At 37.7% G+C, this 24,121-nt stretch overlaps 1 protein-coding gene across 1 annotated transcript in view; it reads left to right on the top strand.

The window, feature by feature from the left end:
- Positions 1–24,121, top strand: part of APPBP2 (amyloid beta precursor protein binding protein 2) — a 48,867-nt gene that overhangs the window by 6,703 nt on the left and 18,043 nt on the right. The window contains exons 2-6 of the mRNA XM_070395488.1: positions 7,377–7,465; positions 11,012–11,163; positions 14,942–15,065; positions 19,101–19,269; positions 23,734–23,823. Of these exons, the coding sequence (XP_070251589.1) occupies positions 7,377–7,465; positions 11,012–11,163; positions 14,942–15,065; positions 19,101–19,269; positions 23,734–23,823 (624 nt within the window). The remainder of the gene's footprint in view (positions 1–7,376; positions 7,466–11,011; positions 11,164–14,941; positions 15,066–19,100; positions 19,270–23,733; positions 23,824–24,121) is intronic.

The raw sequence follows: 24,121 nt of genomic DNA, 5'->3' as shown, positions 1-24,121 counted from the left end.
TTCCTGGTTTGCAGGTTCAATCCCTGGCACCAATCGGCAAATGCAGGAGGCAACCAATCAATTTGTCTCTCTCATACCATTGTTCCCCCCCGGCGCCCCCCCCCCCCCCGCCCCTTCTCCCCTTTCCTCACCCTCCTCCCTTCTTCCACTCAAAAAAAAAAAAAAAAAAAAAAATCAATGGGAAAAATAGCTTCAGGTGAGGATTAAGAAAAAATAAAATACAGTCTCAAGCCAAAGCAGTCATGAAGAAGAAAGAAAATCTGGAGGACTAAAACTACCAAATATCAAGCTGTAACAATTAAGATAATATGGTTTTGGCATATGGATAGACAGATAGACCAGTGGAACAAAACAGTCCAGAATCAGACTGACACATATACTGTCACCTAATTTATGAAAAAGCAATTCAGTGGGGAAAGGAAAATCAAATAAATGTTATTAGTCAATTAGGTATCCATATAGGAAAAAAGGTATCATAACTTTACCTTACACCAGCAATTTTCAACATTTTTCATCTCATGGCACACATAAACTAAATTCAGTAGCAAACCAAAAAATAGAATTTTTGCTGACCTGACCAAAAAATAGGTATAATTTTGATTTATTCACACCAGATGACTATCATATTAGCTGTTGTCATTTTTTTTATTTGACAATCTAAGGGAAAAGTGATCAGTGCCTCAGCGGAAAAACAAAAACTCCCACCACCTTCAGATACTTGGGTTTATTCAAACAAGAGTTGATGCTGCTGATAATTTATTTAGCTTGTTCCAGACCAACCTAATTCTTTCCAATTAAAAAAAAAAAAAAACAGTAAAAGAGGTTAACATAATACTGATACCTAGACCTAAGATAAAAAGAAAGTCTCTAGAAAACCTCACATGAATTGTTAGGCAAAAGTTCTAAATAAAATAATCGCAAGTGCAAATCAGCAAGTCTCTTCATGTAATTCACCATATTTTTAAAAATATATTTTATTGATTTTTTATAGAGAGGAGGGGAGAGGGACAGAGAGTTAGAAACATAGATGAGAGAGAAACATCGATCAGCTGCCCCCTGCACACTCCCTACTGAGGATGTGCCCACAACCAAGGTACATGCCCTCAACCGGAATCGACGCTCTAGCCACTGAGCCAAACCAGTTAGGGCTGTAATTCACCATATTAATAGGACAGAGGAAAACTGTCATAGTTTTCTCCTACTGAACTTAAGGAATACACATTGACATTCTAAATATACATCTACTCAAAAGGTAATTTAAATACACATACCTAAACAAAAATACTTGGTTGTAGACACTTGGAGCATTCTGATTCAAATCAGGACAATAATAAGATAACTTCTATTATCAATATTATTAAATTTTTTTAAGTAAGGGCTTTCAGACTTAGTTCTAGAACTGTAAACTACATATTAATATTCTTGAAGTGCTAATAAATACAGTTAGAGTAGAGAAAAAGCCAGCAAAATCAACTGAAAAGCTATCACAATGAGATATTCAGTGACGGGGATGATTACACATTTGTAATTAAAACTAAATTTTTCTACATGCAGTATAGGAAAGAATATATGTTACTTAAAATAACAACAGAAAACATGAATAGAGTAAATCTAAAAAGGAGATGTACAGAAACCCAAAATCTAATAAATGTTGAAGAGATATTGTTACTAGATTGGAAAATTTAGGGTTTTCTTCTGACTATATATTCAATGTAGGCTTCATTAGAATTTCAAAAATATGTTTTGGAACCAAGTATAATAACTTGAAGATGTGTAATGGGGAAATAAGTTTTTAACTTCCATAACAAAGGATTAAAGTTTATGTAACATACTCAGAACTGCAAATAAGAAAAAGAGGACTGAAAAGAAATGTGTCGTTACGTTGACAGTGATTTTTCTCTCTTTTTTAAATCCTCACCCAAGGATATAGTTTTTTAATTGGTTTTTTATTTTAGAGAGAGAGGAAGAGAGAGAGAAACATCGATTGATCTGTTGCCTCCTGTACGTGCCCTGACCAGGGATCAAACCTGCAACCTAGGTATGTGTCCTGACTGGAATCGAACCCTCAACCTTTTTGTGTATGGAATGATGCTCCAACCAAGCCATCGGGCCACGGCAATAGTGATTTTCTCTCTCTCTCCCTCTCTCTTTTTTTTTTTTAATTCTCACCAGAGGATATTTTTTCCATTGCTTTTCAGAGAGTGGAAGGGAAAGAAGGAGGAGGAGAGGGGGGGAGAGAGATAAAGATAGAAATATTGATATGAGAGAGACACATTAACTGGGTGCCTCCCGCATCCCCCCCCTTCGGTGTACTGGCCAGAGCTCTAACCATTGGAGAACACTGGCCAGGGCAACAGTGCTTTTTCTCTTAATAGTAAAATCAAATTAATACTTTTCTTTTTTTAAATAAAATTTTTCTAGATTTTTTAATTTTTCTAAAAATGTATGTAATTCTGAAATCAGAGGAAACAAATGTTTTAAAGTTGATTATTTAGAATATAGAATGTGTTTCTTATAACCATACTACCCTCTCTCTATTATCTCATGGATATACTTCTAATTTTCACCACATTGGTAGAGAAGCTTTAAGAAAAGCTGAGAAATTTATTCAAATTTACAGATTACTTATGAGTTGCATATGGCTGGTTATCATTATTGGTTAGATCTTACATCTAACTAGATTTTTGTTTTAACCTTCCATTTATATCATGGTAGCATCTTCCAAAATTAACACAATCATGCTATCTTGAAAATTAAGCCATTAACACATCAAGTGAGCAATAGAGTTAAAGAATCTGGGTATTGGACATAAATTCATTCACATTACAATTGGAGGTGGGGGAAACTCTTATTTAATGGATGGTGGATCTAGTGGACAGCATATTTAAATTTACAGCATATTTAAACTTTAGTAAGTTAACTGTTTCTTGTGCTTTTTAATGAAATGAACATGTCCACTTACCAGGGGTCTTCAAACTTTTTAAACAGGGGGCCAGTTCACTGTCCCTCAGACCGTTGGAGGGCCGGACTATAGTTTAAAAAAAAAAACTATGAACAAATTCCTATGCACACTGCACATATCTTATTTTGAAATAAAAAAACAAAACGGGAACAAATACAATATTTGTATTTGCATGTGGCCCGTGGGCCGTAGTTTCAGGACCCCTGATAGACCTTTGGCTTATTTGCCAGTAAGCAAAGAAGTTTGCCCTGCAAGATATGAAAAATCATGTTGTTCAGTTGTATTTAAAAAGAAAAGTATGACAGAGTATAAAGCAGCTGAGAAATTAAAATGTAAATGTTAATAAGCAAGAAATTTGCCCGGCTGGCTTGGCTCAGTGGTTGAGTGTTGACCTATGAACCATGTGGTCACGGTTCAATTTCCAGTCAGGGCACATGCCCAGGTTGTGGGCTCAATCCCCAGTGTGAGGCGTGCAGAAGGCAGCCAATCAATGATTCTCTCTTCAAAATTCAGCAGAAATTTATCCTTGGAGTGGGCATTTTATTATGTTTCTAAAATATGCTGCCTACCTCTACTGTATAATCTGTGAACATTGCTTTTCTACTCTGACAGATTTTAAAGTTTTTGAGATCAAAGAACAATTCCTACTGACTTTGTATTACTGTGGTGACCTTGGTCATCACCATATACCCAATACCTAGCACAGAGCTTTACACAAATGTTCCTGATATTTATTAAGTTAATAAAAACATAATAAGTAGGATGTTCCTAGCTATAATATTTTGCCTTTGTGAAAATTACAGAGATAAAACAGGTTCAGTAAGATAAGAGTTTCATGTAATGAATATGCCAGGGTTACTTGGGTAAAATACCTGATGTTAAAAATAGGAAACACTTGCTTTTCTCTATAACTTTAAGCAGCTATTATTTAAAATTTGTTCTTGATTTTTTTTCATTTAGGAACTGGCACTTTATGTTCTTCATGACTCTAGGTTGTTAAGTTTGCATTCAAATTTGTTCTCAGTTTATTGCATAAGCACTGTTCTATATAGAGTACTGTAGAGATGGGGCAGAAGGCTGCCTAGTAAATGTTTCTCATTAAGGTGCTTACAGTCTGCCTGGGGAGACAGTAAGTAACTGTGAAATCAGGGTTTTTCTCTTAGTGTCAGATTCATCAGAGGAATTGGGGCAGTTTCAATAAATAATGATAAACTCCAGAGTAGAGACTGTCTTGAATTATTTTTCCTTAGGTTCTGAATTCCATCCAAAGTAGATCTCTGCCCATTTTGATTATGCATTCAGAAAATATTGAATGTATATTAAGCACTAGACTAGACGCTTTGATAGGTATTGGGAATATAGTGGTGACAACGGTCACCTCATAGAGTGCAGAGGGTATTGGAGTGACATGTTTAACAAATTATTGTTTAAGTGCATGTGTGCACTCATGTCTTGATGCTACTTACTATGGAGGAAAAATCATGAGAAAGTATAACAGGGAACAGAATTTAGATTGGGGAATTAAGTGACATCCTAGTTGAGACCTTTAGGATGAGTTACAAATTAACCAGGTAAAGAATCATGGTACCAGTGCTTTATGTGGAGGCAGCAGCTTACCAGTATGTGTGCAAAAGTCATGAGGTGAGCTAAAGCTAAAGAAAGCTAATGTGTCAAGAATGTAGGGGATAGGGAGAAAGAGTGGTAAAAGATGAAATTTGAAAGATAGGCAAGATCAGATACTTTCAGAGACTTAAAGGCCACATTAAATATTTTGGATTTTGTTCACTTTGAGGGTTCCACTGAAAGGTTTTAAAAGAAATGGCATGAAATAATTTACTTTTTTGAAAAGATCGTTCTGGCTGCTATGTGGACAATTGATTACAAGGCCAACAGGAGTAATGGAGAGTGCAGTTCTGCCAGACCTTTGCTGTAATCCAGATGAAAAATGAGGAGAGTGGAGATAAAAGATTTTATATACAAATCCTATACCATAGATGTACATTTTATTGAATATCATTCAGATTTTTAAAAAAACTTATGCATATATAATGGTAGATATAGAATTTAGAAACAAAAGTGGAATTATATTGCCCTAACCAGTTTGGCTCAGTGGATAGAACGTAGGCCTGCGGACTGAACGGTCCCAGGTTCGATTCCAGTCAAGGGCACATGCTCGGTCCCCAGTTGGGGGCATGTAGGAGGCAACCGGTCAATAATTCCCTCTCATCGTTGGTGTTTCTCTCTCTCCCTCTCCCTTCCTCTCTGAAATCAATAAAAATATATCTTACAAAAAGTGGAATTATATTACTCAAATTTTTTTCTGAAACTTGTTTTATGTATCATGGTAATTTTTTCTTGATAACAACCCATTTTCATTTCTGAAGGTTTTGCTATATAATGACTCAGAGGTAACAGTTTTAAACATGAGTGAGCCACACAACTTTCATAGATTGTATATATGATCCTCTCTCTCTCTCTCTCTTTCATTATTACTTAAAAATGTATTTTTATTGATTTCAGAGAGAAAGGGAGAGAGAGATTGAAACATCAATGATAAGAGAGAATCATTAGTCGGCTGCCACCTGCACACTCCCCACTGGGGATCAAGCCCATAACCTGGGCATGTGCCCTTGACCAGAATTGAACCCGGGACCCTTTGGTTTGCAGACCTATGCTCTATTCACTGAGCGAAACTGGCTAGGGCTGGACTCAATTTCTTTTATATCTTTTTCTAAAGTTTTCTAAATTTTCGTTTTGAGGAATTAGTCTAAATTATTTATATGCTAATTAGATGTTAAGACTAAGCTGTTCACTTTTTGCCTGTGATAATTTTGAATTGATTTGGAAAGGTTTTTATCCCCATCTTTATTTCTCTGGGTTTGGGGCTGTCCTGCATTGCCCTTGCAATAATTGCCTTCAGTTTTCTATAAGACGTTTTAATGTTTATTTAATATATACATAACTACATAACACTTTGTATTACTTAATCATGTACCTGATACTGTTTTAAAAATACTAATTTTTAATTTTATTTTTCAACTACAGTTGATATTCAGTATTTTGTTAGTTTCAGGTGTAGAGTGTAGTGGTTAGATAATAATATATTTTACAAAGTGATCCCAAATAATTCATGTACCCACCTGGTACCATACATAATTATTATAATACTAGAGGGCTGGTGCATGGATTCGTGCACCGGTGGGGTCCCTTGGCCTGGCCTGCAGGGATCAGGCCGAAATTGGCTCTCCGACATCCCCCAAGGGGTCCCAGATTGCGAGAGGGCACAGGCCGAGGGACCCCACCGAAGCATGATCAGGGCTGAAGAGGGACCAAGGGAGGGCTTCAGGGCATGTCCGGCCCATTTCCCCCAATCCTGATTAGCCAGACCCCAGCAGCAAGCTAACCTACCAGTCGGAGTGTCTGCCCCCTGGTGGTCAGTGCGCATCATAGCAACTGGTTGAATGGTCGAACCGTTGGACCCTTAGCATGTTAGGCTTTCATATATAGAGATTATTAACTATGTTTCCTATGCTGTACTTTACATCCCAATGACTACTTTGCAACTGCCAATTTGTACTTTAAAAAAATAGCCGGAACCGGTTTGGCTCAGTGGATAGAGCGTTGGCCTGCGGACTGAAGGGTCCCAGGTTCGATTCCGGCCAAGGGCATGTACCTGGGTTGCGGACACATCCCCAGTGGGAGATGTGCAGGAGGCAGCTGATCGATGTTTCTAACTCTCTATCTCTCTCCCTTCCTCTCTGTAAAAAAATCAATAAAATATATTTAAAAAAAAAAAAAAATATATATATATATATATACTTATTTATTGATTGATTTCAGAGAGGAAGAGAGAGACAGAAACATCACTGATGATAGGGAATCATTGATCGGCTGCCTCCTGCACACTCCCCACTGGGGACCGAGCCTGCAACCCAGGCATGTGCCCTTGACCGGAATCAAACCTGGGACCCTTCAGTCTGCAGGCCGACGCTCTATGCACTGAGCCAAACCGGCTAGTGCCAATTTGTACTTCTTAATCCTTTCACCTTTTTCACCCAGCCCCTCATCCTTCTTCCCCTCTGGAACCAATAGTTCTCTGCATCAATGAGTCTGTTTCTGTCTTGTTTATGTATTTTGTTCTTTAGAGTCTACATATATCATATACATATAACTAATTTCTAACTATCAGATACAACTATTAAAATGCTTTTATAAATGAATTGTATAAATTTGTTTATTTAGTGTTACTTTTCTATTAGCACAAGCATCTTTCCCAATATTACTATGTAATCATACCAACTTTGAGTAGTATTCATTAAATTCATCAAATTATATTCATAATATTCTTAAAGTAGAGATTAAAATTAAATTAAAAATTTTTAATTATCTCTTTGTTGTTGTTGTTTTATTTCAGCTTTACCAACAGGGACGCTTATGTCAACTGGGCAGTGAATTTTGTGAATTGGAAGTTTTTGCTAAAGTACTGAGAGCTCTGGATAAAAGGTAAACTTATTTTTTTTATATTGTGGTAAACTGTACATAAACTAAATTTTACTATAGTAACTATTTTTAAGTATGCAATTCAGTGGCATTAAGTACAGTCACATTATTATGAAGCCATTAATACCACCATTGCTTTCAAAAAAGGGAGACCAAATTCATCTTCCCCATTGTGGCTATTCACATGTAGTAGGAGCCACGTGTAGGTGTAGGTGACATGGCTTTTGATTGTACTTACTGTTCTCTTTAGTGTTCTTCCCTAAATTTGCTTTAAATGCCTTCTTTTTTTCCCCTAACCCACATTTCTAGGAAAACAAGAATATAGTTTTATAAAATACTGCTAATCTCTAATATGAAGTTGTGAAGTTATTTCATTTGTTCAGCAAATTCTTGTTTAATGCCCAGCAAATGTCATGTACTATTCTAGATGCTGGGGTTTCAGCAGTGAAAAAGATCTCTGACATCTCTTCCTCATGGCTTTTGTTTGTTTTGTTTTGTTTTATTTTGTTTTTGTTAATCCTCACTCGATATTTTTCCCATTGATTTTTTTAGAGAGAGTGGAAGGCAAGGAGGGAGGGAGGGGAAGAGAGTGAAAGAGAGAAAGATCAATGTGAGATAAATACAGATTGGTTGCTTCCCGCTTTCACCCCCACTGGGGAATGAATCTGCAACCCAGGTATCTGCCATTGACCAAGAATTGAACATTAGACCTTTCAATGCTCGACCTATGCTGTACCACTGAGCCACAATGGCTAGGGCTTCCTCGTGGATTTTTTTATTTTAGAGAGGGATGATAGACTAAGTAATTCATATGATTTCACTTTTTAAGGATAACGTTAAAATATGGCCTGTGTGTTAACTATGTAGATAAACTTCTTGGTTAGTTGATTAATTAAAGTTAGCCTATAAAAAAATAATACAGCCTAACTGGTTTGGCTCAGTGGATAGAGCATCTGCCTGCGGACTGAAGGGTTCCAGGTTCGATTCCGGTCAAGGGCATGTACCTTGGCTGCGGGTACATCCCCAGTGGGAGGTGTGCAGGAGGCAGCTGATCGATGTTTCTCCCTCATCGATGTTTCTAACTCTCTATCCCTCTCCCTTCCTCTCTGTGAAAAAATCAATAAAATATATTAAAAATAATAATAATACATGTGCCCTGGCAGTTGTGGCTCAGTTGGTTGAGTGTAATACCATGCACCAGGAGGTTGCCAATTTGATTCCCGGTCTGACACATGCCCATGTTGCAGGCTTGATCCTCAGTAGAGGGCATGCAGAAGGCAGCTGATAGATGTTTCTCTCTATTGATGTTTCTCTCTCCCTCTCTCTTCCTCTTTCTCAATAAAAACATATTTTAAAATATAATTATAGATGAGAACTACATTTTGGTAAAAGAAGGCTATAGAAAAACTTCTAAGTAATTTTTATTTATTTTGAGAGAGAAACATCAATTTGTTGTTCCACTTATTTATGCATTCATTGGTTGATTCTTGTATGGCACTGACTGAGGAATGAACCTGCAACTTTGGCATATCGGGACTACACTAACCAAGGGAGCTACTCAGTAGTTGTAGCCAGGCTGGTGTGGTTCAGTGGTTGAACATCATGATACCTATGAACCAGGCGGCGCTAAGAACGACCGATTGCTGGCTTAGGCCCATCAGTTGGACATCCCCCGAGGGCTCCTGGACTGCAAGAGGCCGCAGGATGGGCTGAGGGGACCCCCCCCCCCCCAGTGCAGGAATTTCATACACTGGGCCTTTAGTAATTAATAAATAATACAAAAATAAACTATGTTTTGCGTACCAACAACTGTAAACTTGCTTTTGCACCACCCTGTATTTGTGAAAATAAAAGCACATAGTTTGACAGTTTCCCCCTTTGTGCAAAGCAGTGACTCCGTTATCTAGAACATTTTCATTACCTCACAAGAAATCCTATACCTATTAACAGTCACTTCCTATTTCCTTTTACTCCTAGTCTCTGGCCTATTGTTAATAATCTACTTTCTGTATCTGGATTTACCTATTGTACACATTTCATACAATATATAGTCTTTTGTGACTGGCTTTTTTAACTTCCTGTAATGTTTTCAAGGTTCATTCATGTTGTTACTTATATTGGTATTTTTTTCTATTTTATGGTTGAATAAATTTCCATTGTATGGATATATGGATTTGTTTATCTAATCATTTGCTGATGAACATTTCGGTTGTTTCCCCCTTTTGGCAATTATGAATAATGCTGCTATGAATTGAATGTTCCTGGACAAGATTTGGTGTGGACATATGTTTTTAATTCTCTTGTATATAACTAGTTATAAACATATGACAGCCCTGTGTTTAACTTTTTGAATAACTTATAAACTGTTTTCCACAGCAGCTATACCATTTTTCATTTCTATCACCGATGTATGAGGGTTCTAATTTTTCTGTATCCTTGCCATTACTTTTTTTTCCTTGGCATTACTATACACACACACACACACACACACACACACACACACACACACATATATTGATTTCAGAGAGGAAGGGACATAGAGAGAGAAACATCAATGAGAGGGAATCATTCATCGACTGCCTTCTGTAGGCCTCCTACTGGGGGTCGAGCCCACAACATGGGCATGTGCCCTTAACTGGAATTGAACCTGTGACTTCAGTCTGCAGGCCAATGCTCTATCCACTGAGCCAAACCAGCCAGGGCTTAGCATTACTTTTAAACAAAATTATTATAGCCATTCTAGCAGATATGATGTGGTATATCATCATGATTTTGATTTGCTTTTCCCTAATGACTAATGATGTTCAACATCTTTCTTGTGCTTATTAGCCATTTGTATATTTTGGAGAACTATTGAAATCCATTGCTCTTTTTTAAAAAATTAAATTTATTGGAGTGACATTGATTAATAAAATTATATAGTTTTCAAGTATACAATTCTATGACACATCATCTGTATATTACATTGTATGTTCTCCACCCAGAGTCAAATCTTTCGTCACCATATATTTGACCTTTCCTTTATGCTTTGCTATTCCTCATCCCCCTTTCCTCTAGTAACCACCATACTGTTGTCTGTGAGTTTTTGTTTGTTTTTCTTATTCATTTGTTGCGTTCAGTTTTATATTCCACATATGAGTGAAATCATATGGTTCTTGACTTTTTCTGTCTAACTTATTTTGCTTAGAATGATATTCTCAAGATCATGTTGACATGAAGGCAAGATTTCATTTTTTCTTATCATTGCTCATTTTGTAAATTGGGTTATCATTATATTATAAGCCAATTTGGTTTTTAAAACTGATGTTAAAAGTTAGTTTTATTCTTTATTGCCATAAATTTACCCATACAGGATCACTGAGTGATTCACTGATTAAAGATACTAGGCTAAATTGTGAATTATGGCTTCATAATTCATAAGGCAAAAAGCCTTTTTTCTTACTTCATCTTGGAAAATAATTGTACAATTATTTTTAAAAAGCAAGCTAGCACTTTCTGAAAAGACAAAATACATTACCTTTATAAAATAACCTTTTCCTTCTCTTTCAGACATTTGCTTCATCATTGTTTCCAGGCTTTGATGGATCATGGTGTGAAAGTTGCTTCAGTCTTAGCCTACTCATTTAGCAGAAGGTGCTCCTATATAGCAGAATCAGATGCTGCAGTAAAGGAAAAAGCCATTCAAGTGGGCTTTGTTTTAGGTAAGTAATGGTAAAATAGAGTAGTGTTTTGTTCTGTGACATGACTCATAATTAAACCTGCTAACAATAAAGGATTCTCCCAGGATAATCCCAAAGTCTACATAAGGAGGTTGTGAGAAAAACATCAGAAAAAGATGTGATTTGTTGAACATTAACTTTGCGCCAAGCACTATACTAGGCATTGAAGTGCTGTCTTTCTAAATCCTCATGACATTCCAGTATTGGTATTAATAGCATTTTACAAATGAGAAAATGGACTAAAAAAAAAAGTAAAGTAACTTGCTCAACTCACATAGCTAGTGGTAGTACTAAGTTTAGTATGTACTACCTACATACTAGAATCCTGTGTCTAAATGATTTCTAGGCACATATCTTTCTACCATATCATGCAGCCACCAGCCTCTTTCACCAGCTTACTGTATGCAGGGTCATGGGACTTAATTCTTTTGGGACCTCAGTTTTTCCACCTCTAAAATGAGAGTAATTCTAAATATCTTTGTGGGAGTGTTATACTGACAACATAAACAGAGGATTTTGAGGTTTTGTATGCTATATATAGGGTATCCCAAATAATGTGTGCATACACTTAGAATAATTATAAAGGCAATATTTATTAAAATACATTTCATTTTCAAAATTGAGCTGTCAGCTGTTAAAGTGTATACATTTTTTGAGGGACATCTTATATATAAAAAATATTGTTTAATGTTTGTCTAACATGGTGTTCAGCAAATCTGAGATAAGTGTTTCAGGCAAAATAAATTTTTAATGTATATTTATTGTTGAAAGTATTGCAGATGTCCCCCCTTTTTTTCCCCATTGGCCCCCTACCCCCCACCCCAGGCCTTCACCATTAGGCAATTATTAAAGTTGTTGCTACCTTTTTACTTTCTTTAAAAAAAATTTTATATTTTGAAATGATTGTAGATTTACAGACAATATCAAAACCAGAAAGTTGACACTAGTTTAATACTGTTAACTAAACTATAGACCTTATTTAATTTTCACCAGTTTTTCTATTACATGCATGATTGTGTGTGTGTGGTGTGTGTGTGTGTGTGTGTGTTTCTTTCTGTGCAGTTATAACTGTTATCAGGATACTGAGCTGTTCTATCACCACAGACTACCTTTCATTTTTAACTTATCACATTAATATGTGCATGGTCGCTCCCCCCCCCCCACACACACACACATATACATACACAGTGTACATACACTTTCTTTGCCAGCAAATTTTCATGGTCATTTCCTTCAATCTTAGAATAATTCTGTGTAGTTATTATAGACAGTTTACTGGAGGAACTTCAGAACATTCTTTTCTGTGAAGAAGCCTCAGCAATTATCCTTCCATAGTCCTGTGGAATTTAAATTGCAGCAAAGAATTATGACTAAAGAATGTCTCTAACAATAGAGCATTTGTGATCTTGATGAATGTTAAGGTTGACATTCCTTTAATCTTAGATGGTCATGTGGGAAAAATCTGTGGGAAAAATTTAATACCAAGGAATGTGAAAAGCAGGCAGGCTAGTATTCATTAAGGTCCTCTGTTATCTTCATAAACACTTATATGGCCATTGAAGTGAGCCAGGTTGAAGAATTACCTTGGGAGAAGAGCCAAGTCCTAGCAAACTCATTTATATATGCCCGGCCTGTGTGGCCATATGATCAGTCTTAATGTTAAAATGACCAAAACAGTGAAAAAACTTCATCCCAGAGCCCGGCCTGTGTTACTTAGTGATTGAGCATCGACCTATGCACAAGGATGTTGCTGGTTCTATTCCCAGTCAGGGCACATGCCCATGTTTTGGGCTCGATCCTCAATAGGGGGCGTGCAGGTGTGCAAGAGGCAGCCAATCAATGATGGTCTTTCATCATTGATGTTTCTTTCTCTTGCTGAAATCAATAAAAAATATATTTAAAAATAGAATCAACTACCACACCTAGGGCTTAGGGAACCAAGAGCTGGGGTTGTAATTATTAAAATTTAGAAGGTTGATAAGGTGCCTTAAAAGCTGGGATACTGCCAGGCTACAGGTGCCTCAGAGCACTGAGAAGTGGAGCCTACGGGTCTAGAACTTAGATCACTAGGAGCAGACCTAACTGGCTGGTGCTGGTGTCTCTGACCTGAGTTCTGTGAATCTAATTCTGCAAGTATTAGAAAACTGTAACTACAACTGGCTTTTGGAATGAATTGCCACTACCAGAGTAAAGAGCATTACTCTGGGGTTTTGCTGTCAGCAGGGGCTTTGCTGACAGAAACTGGAAGCAAACAGGAAGGAGTGTCTCTTGTTCCTCCTCTACCACTCCAGTTGCTCCTTTTGACAGAGACTATGGGGATTCCACTGGCAAATCTAGTTTCCAGTGTCATAAAACAGAATCTAAAAAGGTTTATTTGAAGCTGAGAGACAATCCTATATAATAAAACCGTAATATGCAAATTGACCGTCACTCCAACATACAAGATGGCCGCCCCCATGTGGTCAAAGATGGCCGGCAGGGGAGGACAGTTGGGAGGGACCAGGCCTGCAACGGAGGGCATTTGGGGGGGGGGGGACGACCAGGCCTGCAGGGGAGGACACTTGGGACCCAGGCCTGCAAGGGAGGGCAGTTGCGGAGGGACCAGGCCTGCAGGGGAGGGCATTTGCGGGGGGACCAGGCCTGCAGGGGAGGGCAGTTGGGGGCAACCAGGCCTGCAGAGGAGAGCAGTTAGGGGCGACCAGGCTGGCAAGGAAGGGCAGTTGGGGGCGACCAGGCCTGCAGGGGAGGGCAACTGGGGGCAACCAGGCCTGCAGGGGAGGGCAGTTAGGGGTGACCAGGCCTGAAGAGGAGAGCAGTTAGGGGCAACCAGGCTGGCAGGGGAATGGTTAGGGGGTGATCAGGCTGGCAGACAGAAGTGGTTAGGGGCAACCAGGCCTGCAAGGGAGGACAGTTAGGGGAGACCAGGCTGGCAGGGGAGGGCAATTAAGGGCAATCAGGCCGGCAGGGGAGCAGTTAGGCGTCGATCAGGCTGGCAGGGGAGTGGTTAGGGGGTGATCAGGCTGGCAGACAGAAGCGGTTAAGGCCAACCAGGCAGGCAGGCAGGTGAGCGGTTGGGAGCCAGCAGTCCTGGATTGTGATCAGGCCTAAATGGGCAGTCGGACATCCCTCAAGGGGTCCTAGATTGGAGAGGGTGCAGGCTGGGCTGAGGGGGACACACACACACACACACACACACACACACACACACACACACCCAGTGCACGAATTTTGTGCACCGGGCCTCTAGTAGTTAATAACCAGCACTACACATCTGTGAGGATGGTGAGTAGAGGCTGCTGAGTATGAATATGTATAATAATCATGTTATTCAGTCACTTGGTGAGGGCCATAAAGTGTTCTTAAGCATACTTCTCTACAATTAAAATATTTGTTTGATTACATGTAGCTTTAATTAAACATCAAACATGGATATGAGTAAAATATATTATTTTCTTAACTCAGACACTTTGACACTGTTAAGACTATTGACACTATTTTTAAAAAAATATTTTTATTGATTTCAGAGAGGAAGGGAGAAGAAGAGAGAGATAGAAACATCAATGATGAGAGAGAATCATCATGCCTCTGCACACCCCCTCCTGGGGATCGAGCCTGCAACCAGGACATATGCCCTTGACCGGAATTAAACTCGGGACCCTTCAGTTTTCAGGCTGATGCTCTATCCACTTAGCCAAACCAGCTAGGGCATCAAGTGATTTATTAAATTATCTAAGAGTTAATGATTTTTCTTGTCCTTCAGGTGGCTTTCTTTCTGATGCAGGCTGGTACAGTGATGCTGAGAAAGTTTTTCTGTCCTGCCTTCAGTTATGTACTCTACATGATGAGATGCTTCATTGGTTTCGTGCAGTAGAATGTTGTGTGAGGTAAGTTGGAATAGATCCTACAATTACCTGCTCTAATGGTATTTAGTAGCTTTTATGGTTTTAACTCAGATTCTAAACGTACATCACTATTTGAATTAACCTGTGACGTGATTTTTATATGTCAGAGTTTCACTAGTCTGGCTTCCTGTCTCTCATCCCCAAAATATAGTTAACTTGCTATAGTTATTTTAGCTTAGATTTGAGTATTATGAACCAGACTGTCTGTATTTATTTTTGCTTTGTCAGAGAACTTGTCTGTTCATTCATTCAACAAATATTTATTAAGTGCATAGTATATACCAGGAACTGTGCTAGGCATGGGATGCTAGGAAAAGAAATATACTTTTTTCTTGGGTGTTATTATTTTTGTTTACCCTTGCTCTGTTTACACTTCTAGAATCATCCATGACAAGATTAGTATTTTACTTACACGTAACAGTTTTCTTTAAAAATATATCGTTTAAACATATGTTCTTTGCCCTAACCGGTTTGGCTCAGTGGACAGAGTGTCGGTCTGCCGACTGAAGGGTCCCAGGTTCGATTCCGGTCAAGGGCATGTACCTTGGTTGCGGGCACATCCCCAGTAGGGGGTGTGCTGGAGGCAGCTGATGGATGTTTCTCTCTCATCGATGTTTCTAACTCTCTATCCCTCTCCCTTCCTCTCTGTAAAATATCAATAAAATATATTTTAGAAAAAAAAAAACAAAAACATATGTTCTTAAAGGAAAAGCAAGCAAATGTAGAAGTAATTCTGCTTTTTACTGTCCTTATCTTTTCTGCACATATAACATTTAGTTTAGCTCTTTTTATATAGGTTTTCTCTCTGTTCCCCAATTTGACTTTTCTTCAAAATAATTTTTTAACAAAACTAAAGGGAAATAAAAATAAAGTTTAAAAAAATCATAGAAACTTGACTCCCTAAGTTACCTAAAGTCTGCTCAATTTACTGAATATATAGTCTTCTATTTTTATTGAATTTGAATATCTCTAGACGCTTGAATATATTTGTAGCTTCTGCTCAGTTTTTGCTGTGAATATAAAACTGCTCTAAAAAGTAAAATCAATTTTTAAAAAATAATAAGAAAATACTGTGCTTACATAGTAAGAGCCATATTTGAATGACCTTGAGAACCTAACTTGTCTTTTCATTAGGCTGAGTGTTGAGGCAAAATTAGATCCTCAGTTTGTTCAAAAGTTTCTGGGCCTTTACATCCTACTTAATATAAGCCCAGATGGACACAGATCCTGAAGAGTTTCTGCCCTTTTGTTTCAGTAGACAACTATCATGGACTGGAGAAATTACCAAGGTGTGCTTTTCTGGCATGAAATCTTTTGTTTTCTACCCCTACCATGTGCCAATTACTAAATAATTTCTAGAACCTTATTCTTAGGGGAAATGCCTACTTTGAAAGCTGGAAATGCAATTCTTGGTATTGTAGCAATGAGAGGTAACACTGTTCTTTTTGCTCTATAAATTAACCCATGACTGGGTTTAACCTTATTTAACCATTTGAATAACTGTGAAATATATATTTCCAATACCAAGTCTTTTTATTTCAAGGATTTTTTTTTTTTTCTAAGTCATTATAATGCAGTGGTTCTCAACCTTCTGGCCCTTTAAATACAGTTCCTCATGTTGTGACCCAACCATAAAATTATTTTCGTTGCTACTTCATAACAGTAATGTTGCTACTGTTATGAATCGTAATGTAAATATCTGATATGCAGGATGGTCTTAGGCGACCCCTGTGAAAGGGTTGTTCGACCGCCAAAGGGGTCGCGACCCATAGGTTGAGAACCGCTGTTGTAATGTCTTCTGTAATACCATAGTGACTATTTAAATTTAACTAAAATGAAAAACGCCCCTCAGTCACACTAGGGATATTTCAGATACTCAGAAGCCACTGTGGCTAGTGGCTACTAAATTGAGTAAAGCAGGTATAGAACATTTCAGGAAGTTTTATTAAAGAGCATTGTTATAGAGCATAAATGAAATAATCTCATTCACTATTGCAATTAGATTTACTTTCTCATCTCTCTTTACATAATCTCCTATTCATAAAACTCCAGGCACGTTGGCCTTTTTTCTGGTCTTTGATTATGCCAGTTTTTTTTTCCCTTTCTTGGAGCCTTTGGATTTGTTTTTCTGTTTGGAATATATTTTCTCCCAGATCTTCACATGATTGCCTCTTTATCACTTAGGTGTCAACTCATATGTTAACCTCAAGACAATTCTACCCTGTCTATCCCAAGCACTTCCTTTATAAAGGTCTTAATCATATTACCCTATTTTTATCATCTTCATAGCATTTATCTTTAAATGAAAGTCTTATTGGTGTGTTTGTTGGTCTATCCTAACACATGTCTCCCTACTGGAATGAAGTTTCTTATGACCATGGATTCTTTCTCTCGTTTACCACTACGTCGTTTGCTTCTAGAAAAAAATGACTAACATGTAATAGATGCTCAATCAGTATTTGACTGTGAGACCATCAAAACTTTATCATTTGAATTACTGTTTTTGTATTGTTGTTTTTTTACTGTAATCTTTTGCTAGATTTCAGTTTTATTTTTCTGTGTATGGTTTCCATTGTGACAGGTCATTACAAACTGATAATTAGATCATCAATTTTGTATTAAAAGTGATATTGTCTCCTTTTTCTATATGAGTACATTTACTTTTGCATGAAATGTCTATACACCAAGATATATATATTTTGTTTTTATGTTTCTGCTTAAAAATATAAATCCAATAATGCATTATTCAGCAGTAGCCTGATAAGTTATTACATTTACTTTAAATTATTACATTTACCTTCACTTTAAGTTGGAATTTGATATTATGAGTGAAAGATACTCCTTCAGATTTTTTTATTAGTCTCAGTATATTATTTTGCTTGAGTATTTTAGTCTTTTCTAAAAGCAGATTAACCATATGGTGTGTGTTAGGAGGATGCACTGGCATTGTGTAGTATTTGCTACTTTATTGAATAGTTCTGGTTCATTTGAAGTTACTCATTTTTTCCTGACAGTACAAAGGATTAATATAGATTAGAAGATTTTTAGAATGTTTCTCATCATTGATCTGTTAATATTTTTGGTGGAGATAGAAAAAATAAATTTTAAGTAAATATATATTTTTATACTCCTGAAGACTGCTTCCTTACCTCTCTATACTTGGGTTTGTTTGTTTGTTTGTTTACAGTGATTTTTATTCCTTTATTTCTTCCCAGGGTTTACAATTTTCAGAAAATTATATTGACATCATAGATACATAGACATAATGCTCTAGCTAGCATCATAATAGAAACATAAATATAACTCCAGCCCTCACACTCTTGTTTTGCATGTCGACTATTGCTCTCTACAGCTCAGTCTGCCCTAAAGCGTTTCACTACTTGTCATAGTATTAGAGAATCATCATAGTTTTACAGTTTCTTTGTGTAAAGAACTCTGTATTTTTCTACTATAGAGGATAAAGGTTATAAAGGAAACATCTGACAATATCACTATTTTTAATGAACTTATGTTACCGGAAAGATAAGCAAAAATGAGCGTTTATAAAGCAACATAAAACGAGTGGTAACTGATCAAGTGTTGCACAAATATACTAAAAAAAAGAATGGAAGGTAATGATAGGTAATAGTATTTCACATTGATTTTTATTTTCTTCATTGTCTTCTAAATTTTTTATAATGAGACTGCATTACTTTTAGATTTGGAACACAGAGAGTTTGGAGTTAGATGTAGATAGATTTAGTACATGCTGAGTGCACAAAGCATGCAAAATATTTAGAGAATATAAGGAATCAAAGTTGGACAAAGTTAATCATGGGTAGCTTTCTGGGAAGAGCATATACTTCATGTTCATTAATAGATCCCAGTTTGGACCAGACAGCTGTTTTCTAATGCCGCCTCATTTCTTGTATCTAGTTACTTTAACTCATTTGGGTGCTACATTGGTGATCTGTAAAGGTTATCAGGTCAACCATGCTGGAAATATAAAAAATAGAGGCATGTTTTTGTACTTTGCAGGTTGCTTCATGTGCGAAATGGAAACTGTAAATATCATTTGGGTGAAGAAACATTTAAGTTAGCTCAGACATACATGGATAAACTCTCAAAACATGGCCAGCAAGCAAACAAAGCCGCACTCTATGGAGAACTGTGTGCACTTCTGTTTGCAAAAAGTCACTATGATGAGGTGAGTATTTTGAAGTATATTTCATTGTGACTGGTAAATATTTCTAAAACAGAGGATAAATCATATACTCTTGTATTTTTGTCTTAATAGATCTCATTTTCACATGTTAGGTTTACTTAAAGCAGTACACATTTGTAATGAAATATTTTAAATCAGCCAAAAAATATATTTTAAATCAGCCAAGAATTCTGTGAGATGGGTTTTCAATATAAACATGTGTGATTTAGGGTTTGTTTTGTTTTTGTTTTTATTTTGATCAAATGTATTTCACCTAAGTTATTTTGATGGGCATGCTCTGCTAAATAGGCCTTCAGTAGATGCTTTTTATTGAATGTATAACTCTGGGTGAACTCTCATAATTTGAAGGCATTCATTTCAGTGGGAAGCTAGATTTTATTTATACTTTATTGCATTGTTTTGCTCCTTCCCCTGCCTTATGAGAAAGATAGCTTCACACCTGGCTTTATACTACTAAATTAATGCTTTAGGGGTAATGAATACATAGTTGAGAAGTGATCTGTTTATTAACTTGGTTACTTTATTTATGGAAGAATATCAATAATTTCATGCTGTCAGTTAGCTTTTATATTTTAAAATTATTCCTATCTTGATTTTTGCCCCATTAACATAAATATATATTCCATATTTAAAGGAAAATTACAGTTAGAAGTAAAACTAGAAAATTCTAGAGTAATTATAAAGTGGTATTAACCGGTGTCGGGTGAATTTCCCGCCAGAATATAAGATGGCGGTTCGCATACGCAGGTAGGTATCTTTGTGAACGGCAAACAAACAAATATTTGGTAATACGCAGTTACAATCGGCCCGAGTTTACACGTTTCCCGCACTCCACCGCAAATCTATATGAACCGAGTTAAGACGGCTCCCGCGGAGTACGCGCAATTCACGCGAGCCGACTTAACTCGTTTCCCACAATCCAAGTGTTAAGCAACTCCGGTGCTCCTCTTGCTTGTAATCCTATCTAATAATAGACAAACGTGGTAATTAACCGTGCCTTCACTACCATCGCCATTAGCTGATCAGTGCAATATGCAAATTAACCATCAACAAAGATGGCGGCTAATTTGCATACTGCAGGCAGGGCGGGACACTGGGAGCCACCATCCAAGCCTCCCTGTGCGACCCCAAGAGCCGCCAGAAAGCCAGGTCGCAGGCAAGGCAGCCCCCCGGGACCCAGGAGCCCGTTGGCGAGGTCTGCAGGCGAAGCAGCGGTCAAGCTATGAAGGGGAGGGTGGGGGGCGGAAGGAGCTGCAGGAGCAGCTCTGGCCAGAGATTGAAGACTCTGGCAGGAGCGAGGAGCAAAGACTGAAGGCTCCAGCCCCAGCGAAGACTGTGTCCAGAGCAAAGATAGAAGGCGGTGGCCAGAGTGAAGGTCTGGGTCCCAGGTGCCAGAGGAAAACTGGTGCTGGCAGCTAGGGGAAAGAAGGCCTATTGCACGAATCTTCGTGCAATGGGCCTCTAGTCCTATATAATAAAAGGCTAATATGCAAATTGACTAAACAGTGGAACAACTGGTCGCTATGACACACACTGACCACCAGAGGGCAGACACTCAATGAAGGAGCTGCCCCCTGGTGGTCAGTGCGTTCCCACAGGGGGAGCGCTGCTCATCCAGAAGCTGGGCTCATGGCTGGCGAGCACAGTGGTGGTGGCGGGAGCCTCTCCCACCTCTGCAGCAGCACTAAGGATGTCCGACTGTTGGCTTAGGCCTGCTCCAGTGTGGGGAAGGGCAGGTGGGGAGTGGGCCTAAGCCATCAGTCAGACATCCCCCGAGGGCTCCTGGACTGTGAGAGGGTGCAGGCCGGGCTGAGGGAACCCAAACCCCCCTCCCCACACCCTACCCCAGAGTGCATGAATGTCATGCACCGGGCCTCTAGTATCTATATAAGAAGACACTGAACCCATTTATAAAAATCTAAAATTCTTAGCAGCATGCCTGCAATTTCTCAGCTGGTTTATGTATACTCTTGTGATTATTTTTGATGCTGAGGTCCTCTATCTGCTGAATTAGTTTTGTTGATGGATTGTTTTGCTGTCCCTGTGTGCAGTGTCTGTTCCATAGCTTATTGATCAAGGCATAGAATTTGGACCCTTTCCAAGATTTTCATACACCTACAACCAATCCATTCACAGAAGGCCTTTGTGTGAATAGCCTAATTTACTGGAAATGAGAGAGGGGTAAATAATAACAGTTTGAGTATTAAGAGCTATTCAGGTGCCTCACCATTTTTTATATTTCTCCATAGGAACGCAAGTCATCTCTGGTGCCTCTTTTATCATTTTTTTATCCTTATTTTTTATACTGCCCTCTAGAACTACACTCTGTTATTTCTGTTATCTAGAGTGATTCAAATCATGCCATTCTTTACTCCCATATTCAGCCCCAGGCTCATCTTAATATAGCCAGTGGAACAAAGTACCTTTTATTTACCAGTTTCCATTTTCTTTATTAGGCAGTTACCATTTAATTGACCGTAATTTTTCCCCCCTGTATTTTAATTGGGGTTTTATACTGTGCCTTATTCATGATGTTTGTAGCTCTCAGCAGTTTCATGAGGAATGTTTATAGATGTTTCTTGGATAATTTTGATAGTTTATTTTTTTAAATATAAATACATTTGTCAGTGATAACTATAGAAAAGTACACAATCTTGAGGATATAGTTACTAAGTCAGCAGATATGAATTATCACCATAGCCTGATATAAGTTACAGTAGGCTAGGCTCTACTGAGATAATAACCCTAAAATAGCAGTAGATTGGAACAATGCAAGTTTATTTTACACTCATGCTACAGCCTGTCTTGGGGATCTCTGTTGCTCTGCTTAACACTATGTCTGCATTTGCTCAAAATTCCATGTGATGAAGCAGTTTATATCTAGAACAGCAGTTCTCAATCTGTGAGTCGCGACCCCTTTTGGGGGGTCAAACGACCCTTTCACAGGGGTCGCCTAAGACCATCTGAAAACACATATTGAATATATAATTACATATTGTTTTTGTGATTAATCACTATGCTTTAATTATGTTCAATTTGTAACAATGAAAATACATCCTGTATATCAGATATTTACATTACTATTCATAACAGTAGCAAAATTACAGTTATGAAGTAGCAACGAAAATAATTTTATGGTTGGAGGTCACCACAACATGAGGAACTGTATTAAAGGGTCGCGGCATTAGGAAGGTTGAGAACCACTGATCTAGAACATTAGAGCTGGTTCTCTCCAGAATCAGCCTTGTAGCAGAGGCAGAAAACATCATGAGGAAGTAATACTGACTCTTAGAACTTTCTTCCAGAAATGGCACATTTCACTTCTATTCATATTTTAATTAGCCAAAGGAAATCACATGACCACTCTAATCTTTAACGTGAAAGGGAACTATACCCTTCCCCAGTGAGGGGCAGGAAATTTTTTTATTTTTCATTTATTTACTAGTATTTGATTTTTTTTAAAATATATTTTTTATTGATTTTTTACAGAGAGAAAAGGAGAGAGATAGTTAGAAACATCGATGAGAGAGAAACATCGATCAGCTGCCTCCCGCACATCTCCCACTGGGGATGTGCCCGCAACTCGGGTACATGCCCTTGACTGGAATCGAACCTGGGACCCTTCAGTCCGCAGGCTGACGCTCTATCCACTGAGCCAAACAGGTTTCGGCGGGTCATTTTATGTTTTGTTCCTCACTAGATACCTAGATACTAGCACACTGCCTGGCTAGTATCTAGGTATCTAGACTTTTCTGCACCTCAGTTTTCCATAGAAATGTTACATATTTCATGGGGCTGTTGTGTCAGTTAAATGTGTTAATACACATAAAGTGTTTGGAACAATAGCTGGCATAAAGGAAGCAGTCAACTAAATAGGCAAGTAAGATATAAAATAGTACCAGCTCATAGACACAGACAATAGCATGTGATTACTAGAGTAAAAGGGGGGTGGGAGGAGGTAGGGGAGGGTATAGCGGGGGATAAATGGTGATGAAAGACTTGACTTGGGGTGATGAACACACAGTACAATATACAGATGGTGTATTACAGAATTGTACACCTGAAACCTATATAATTGTATTAACCAATGTTATCCCAATACATACAACAAAAAATAAAACAAAATATATGACCCCCCCCCCCCAAATTAAATAATAAGCATTACAGTAGGAGAAGGAAAGTACAGGAAACCTAGTCTAGGACTGAAACTTGAGAGATAAGTTAGATGGGTTAAGAGGAAAGAGGAATGTATTCTAAGGCAGAGGGAACAGTATGTGCAAAGAGAAGAGAACATGGCTCTGATTTCCTGAATATGTGTTATATATCCTAAGAACTTAGCCTTAGAAAAAATTGTAAGTGTAAATATTTTGTGTGTTCTTCTTCAAGTACTTGAAAATTTGAAGAAAGAATATATATATTTATTTATTTTTAATTTTTTTTCTTTAGGCATACAAATGGTGCATTGAGGCAATGAAAGAAATCACAGCAGGCTTACCAGTCAAAGTTGTGGTGGATGTTTTAAGACAAGCTTCTAAGGTGAGTATAATGTTAAATTAATTAAAGGATTTAGCAAACTTTAAATTTGTCTTAACTCACTTATTTAACAAATTAGGTATTGCATACTCTGTGGACTAACAAAATCTATTTTCTAAGTTTACATTCTTCTTGGTTTTAGAAATCTGATTTCACAGAAAACTTGTGAAAAATTTTATTTTTATAATCAGCTCTCTTAAGTACAGATCGAAATAGTATTTTGATGCTATTCTGCTTGAGTGTGTGTGTGTGTGTGTGTGTGTGTGTGTGTGTGTGTGTGTAACCTTTACAATAACCTGAA

The sequence above is a fragment of the Myotis yumanensis genome, unplaced genomic scaffold (genome assembly GCF_028538775.1).
Source record: "Myotis yumanensis isolate MYYU_CA2020_CCGP unplaced genomic scaffold, mMyoYum1.0.hap1 SCAF_16, whole genome shotgun sequence".
NCBI classification, from domain to species: Eukaryota; Metazoa; Chordata; class Mammalia; order Chiroptera; family Vespertilionidae; genus Myotis; species Myotis yumanensis.
The sequence above is the reverse complement of the archived record's forward strand: the minus strand, read 5'-3'. Positions and strand labels throughout refer to the sequence as shown.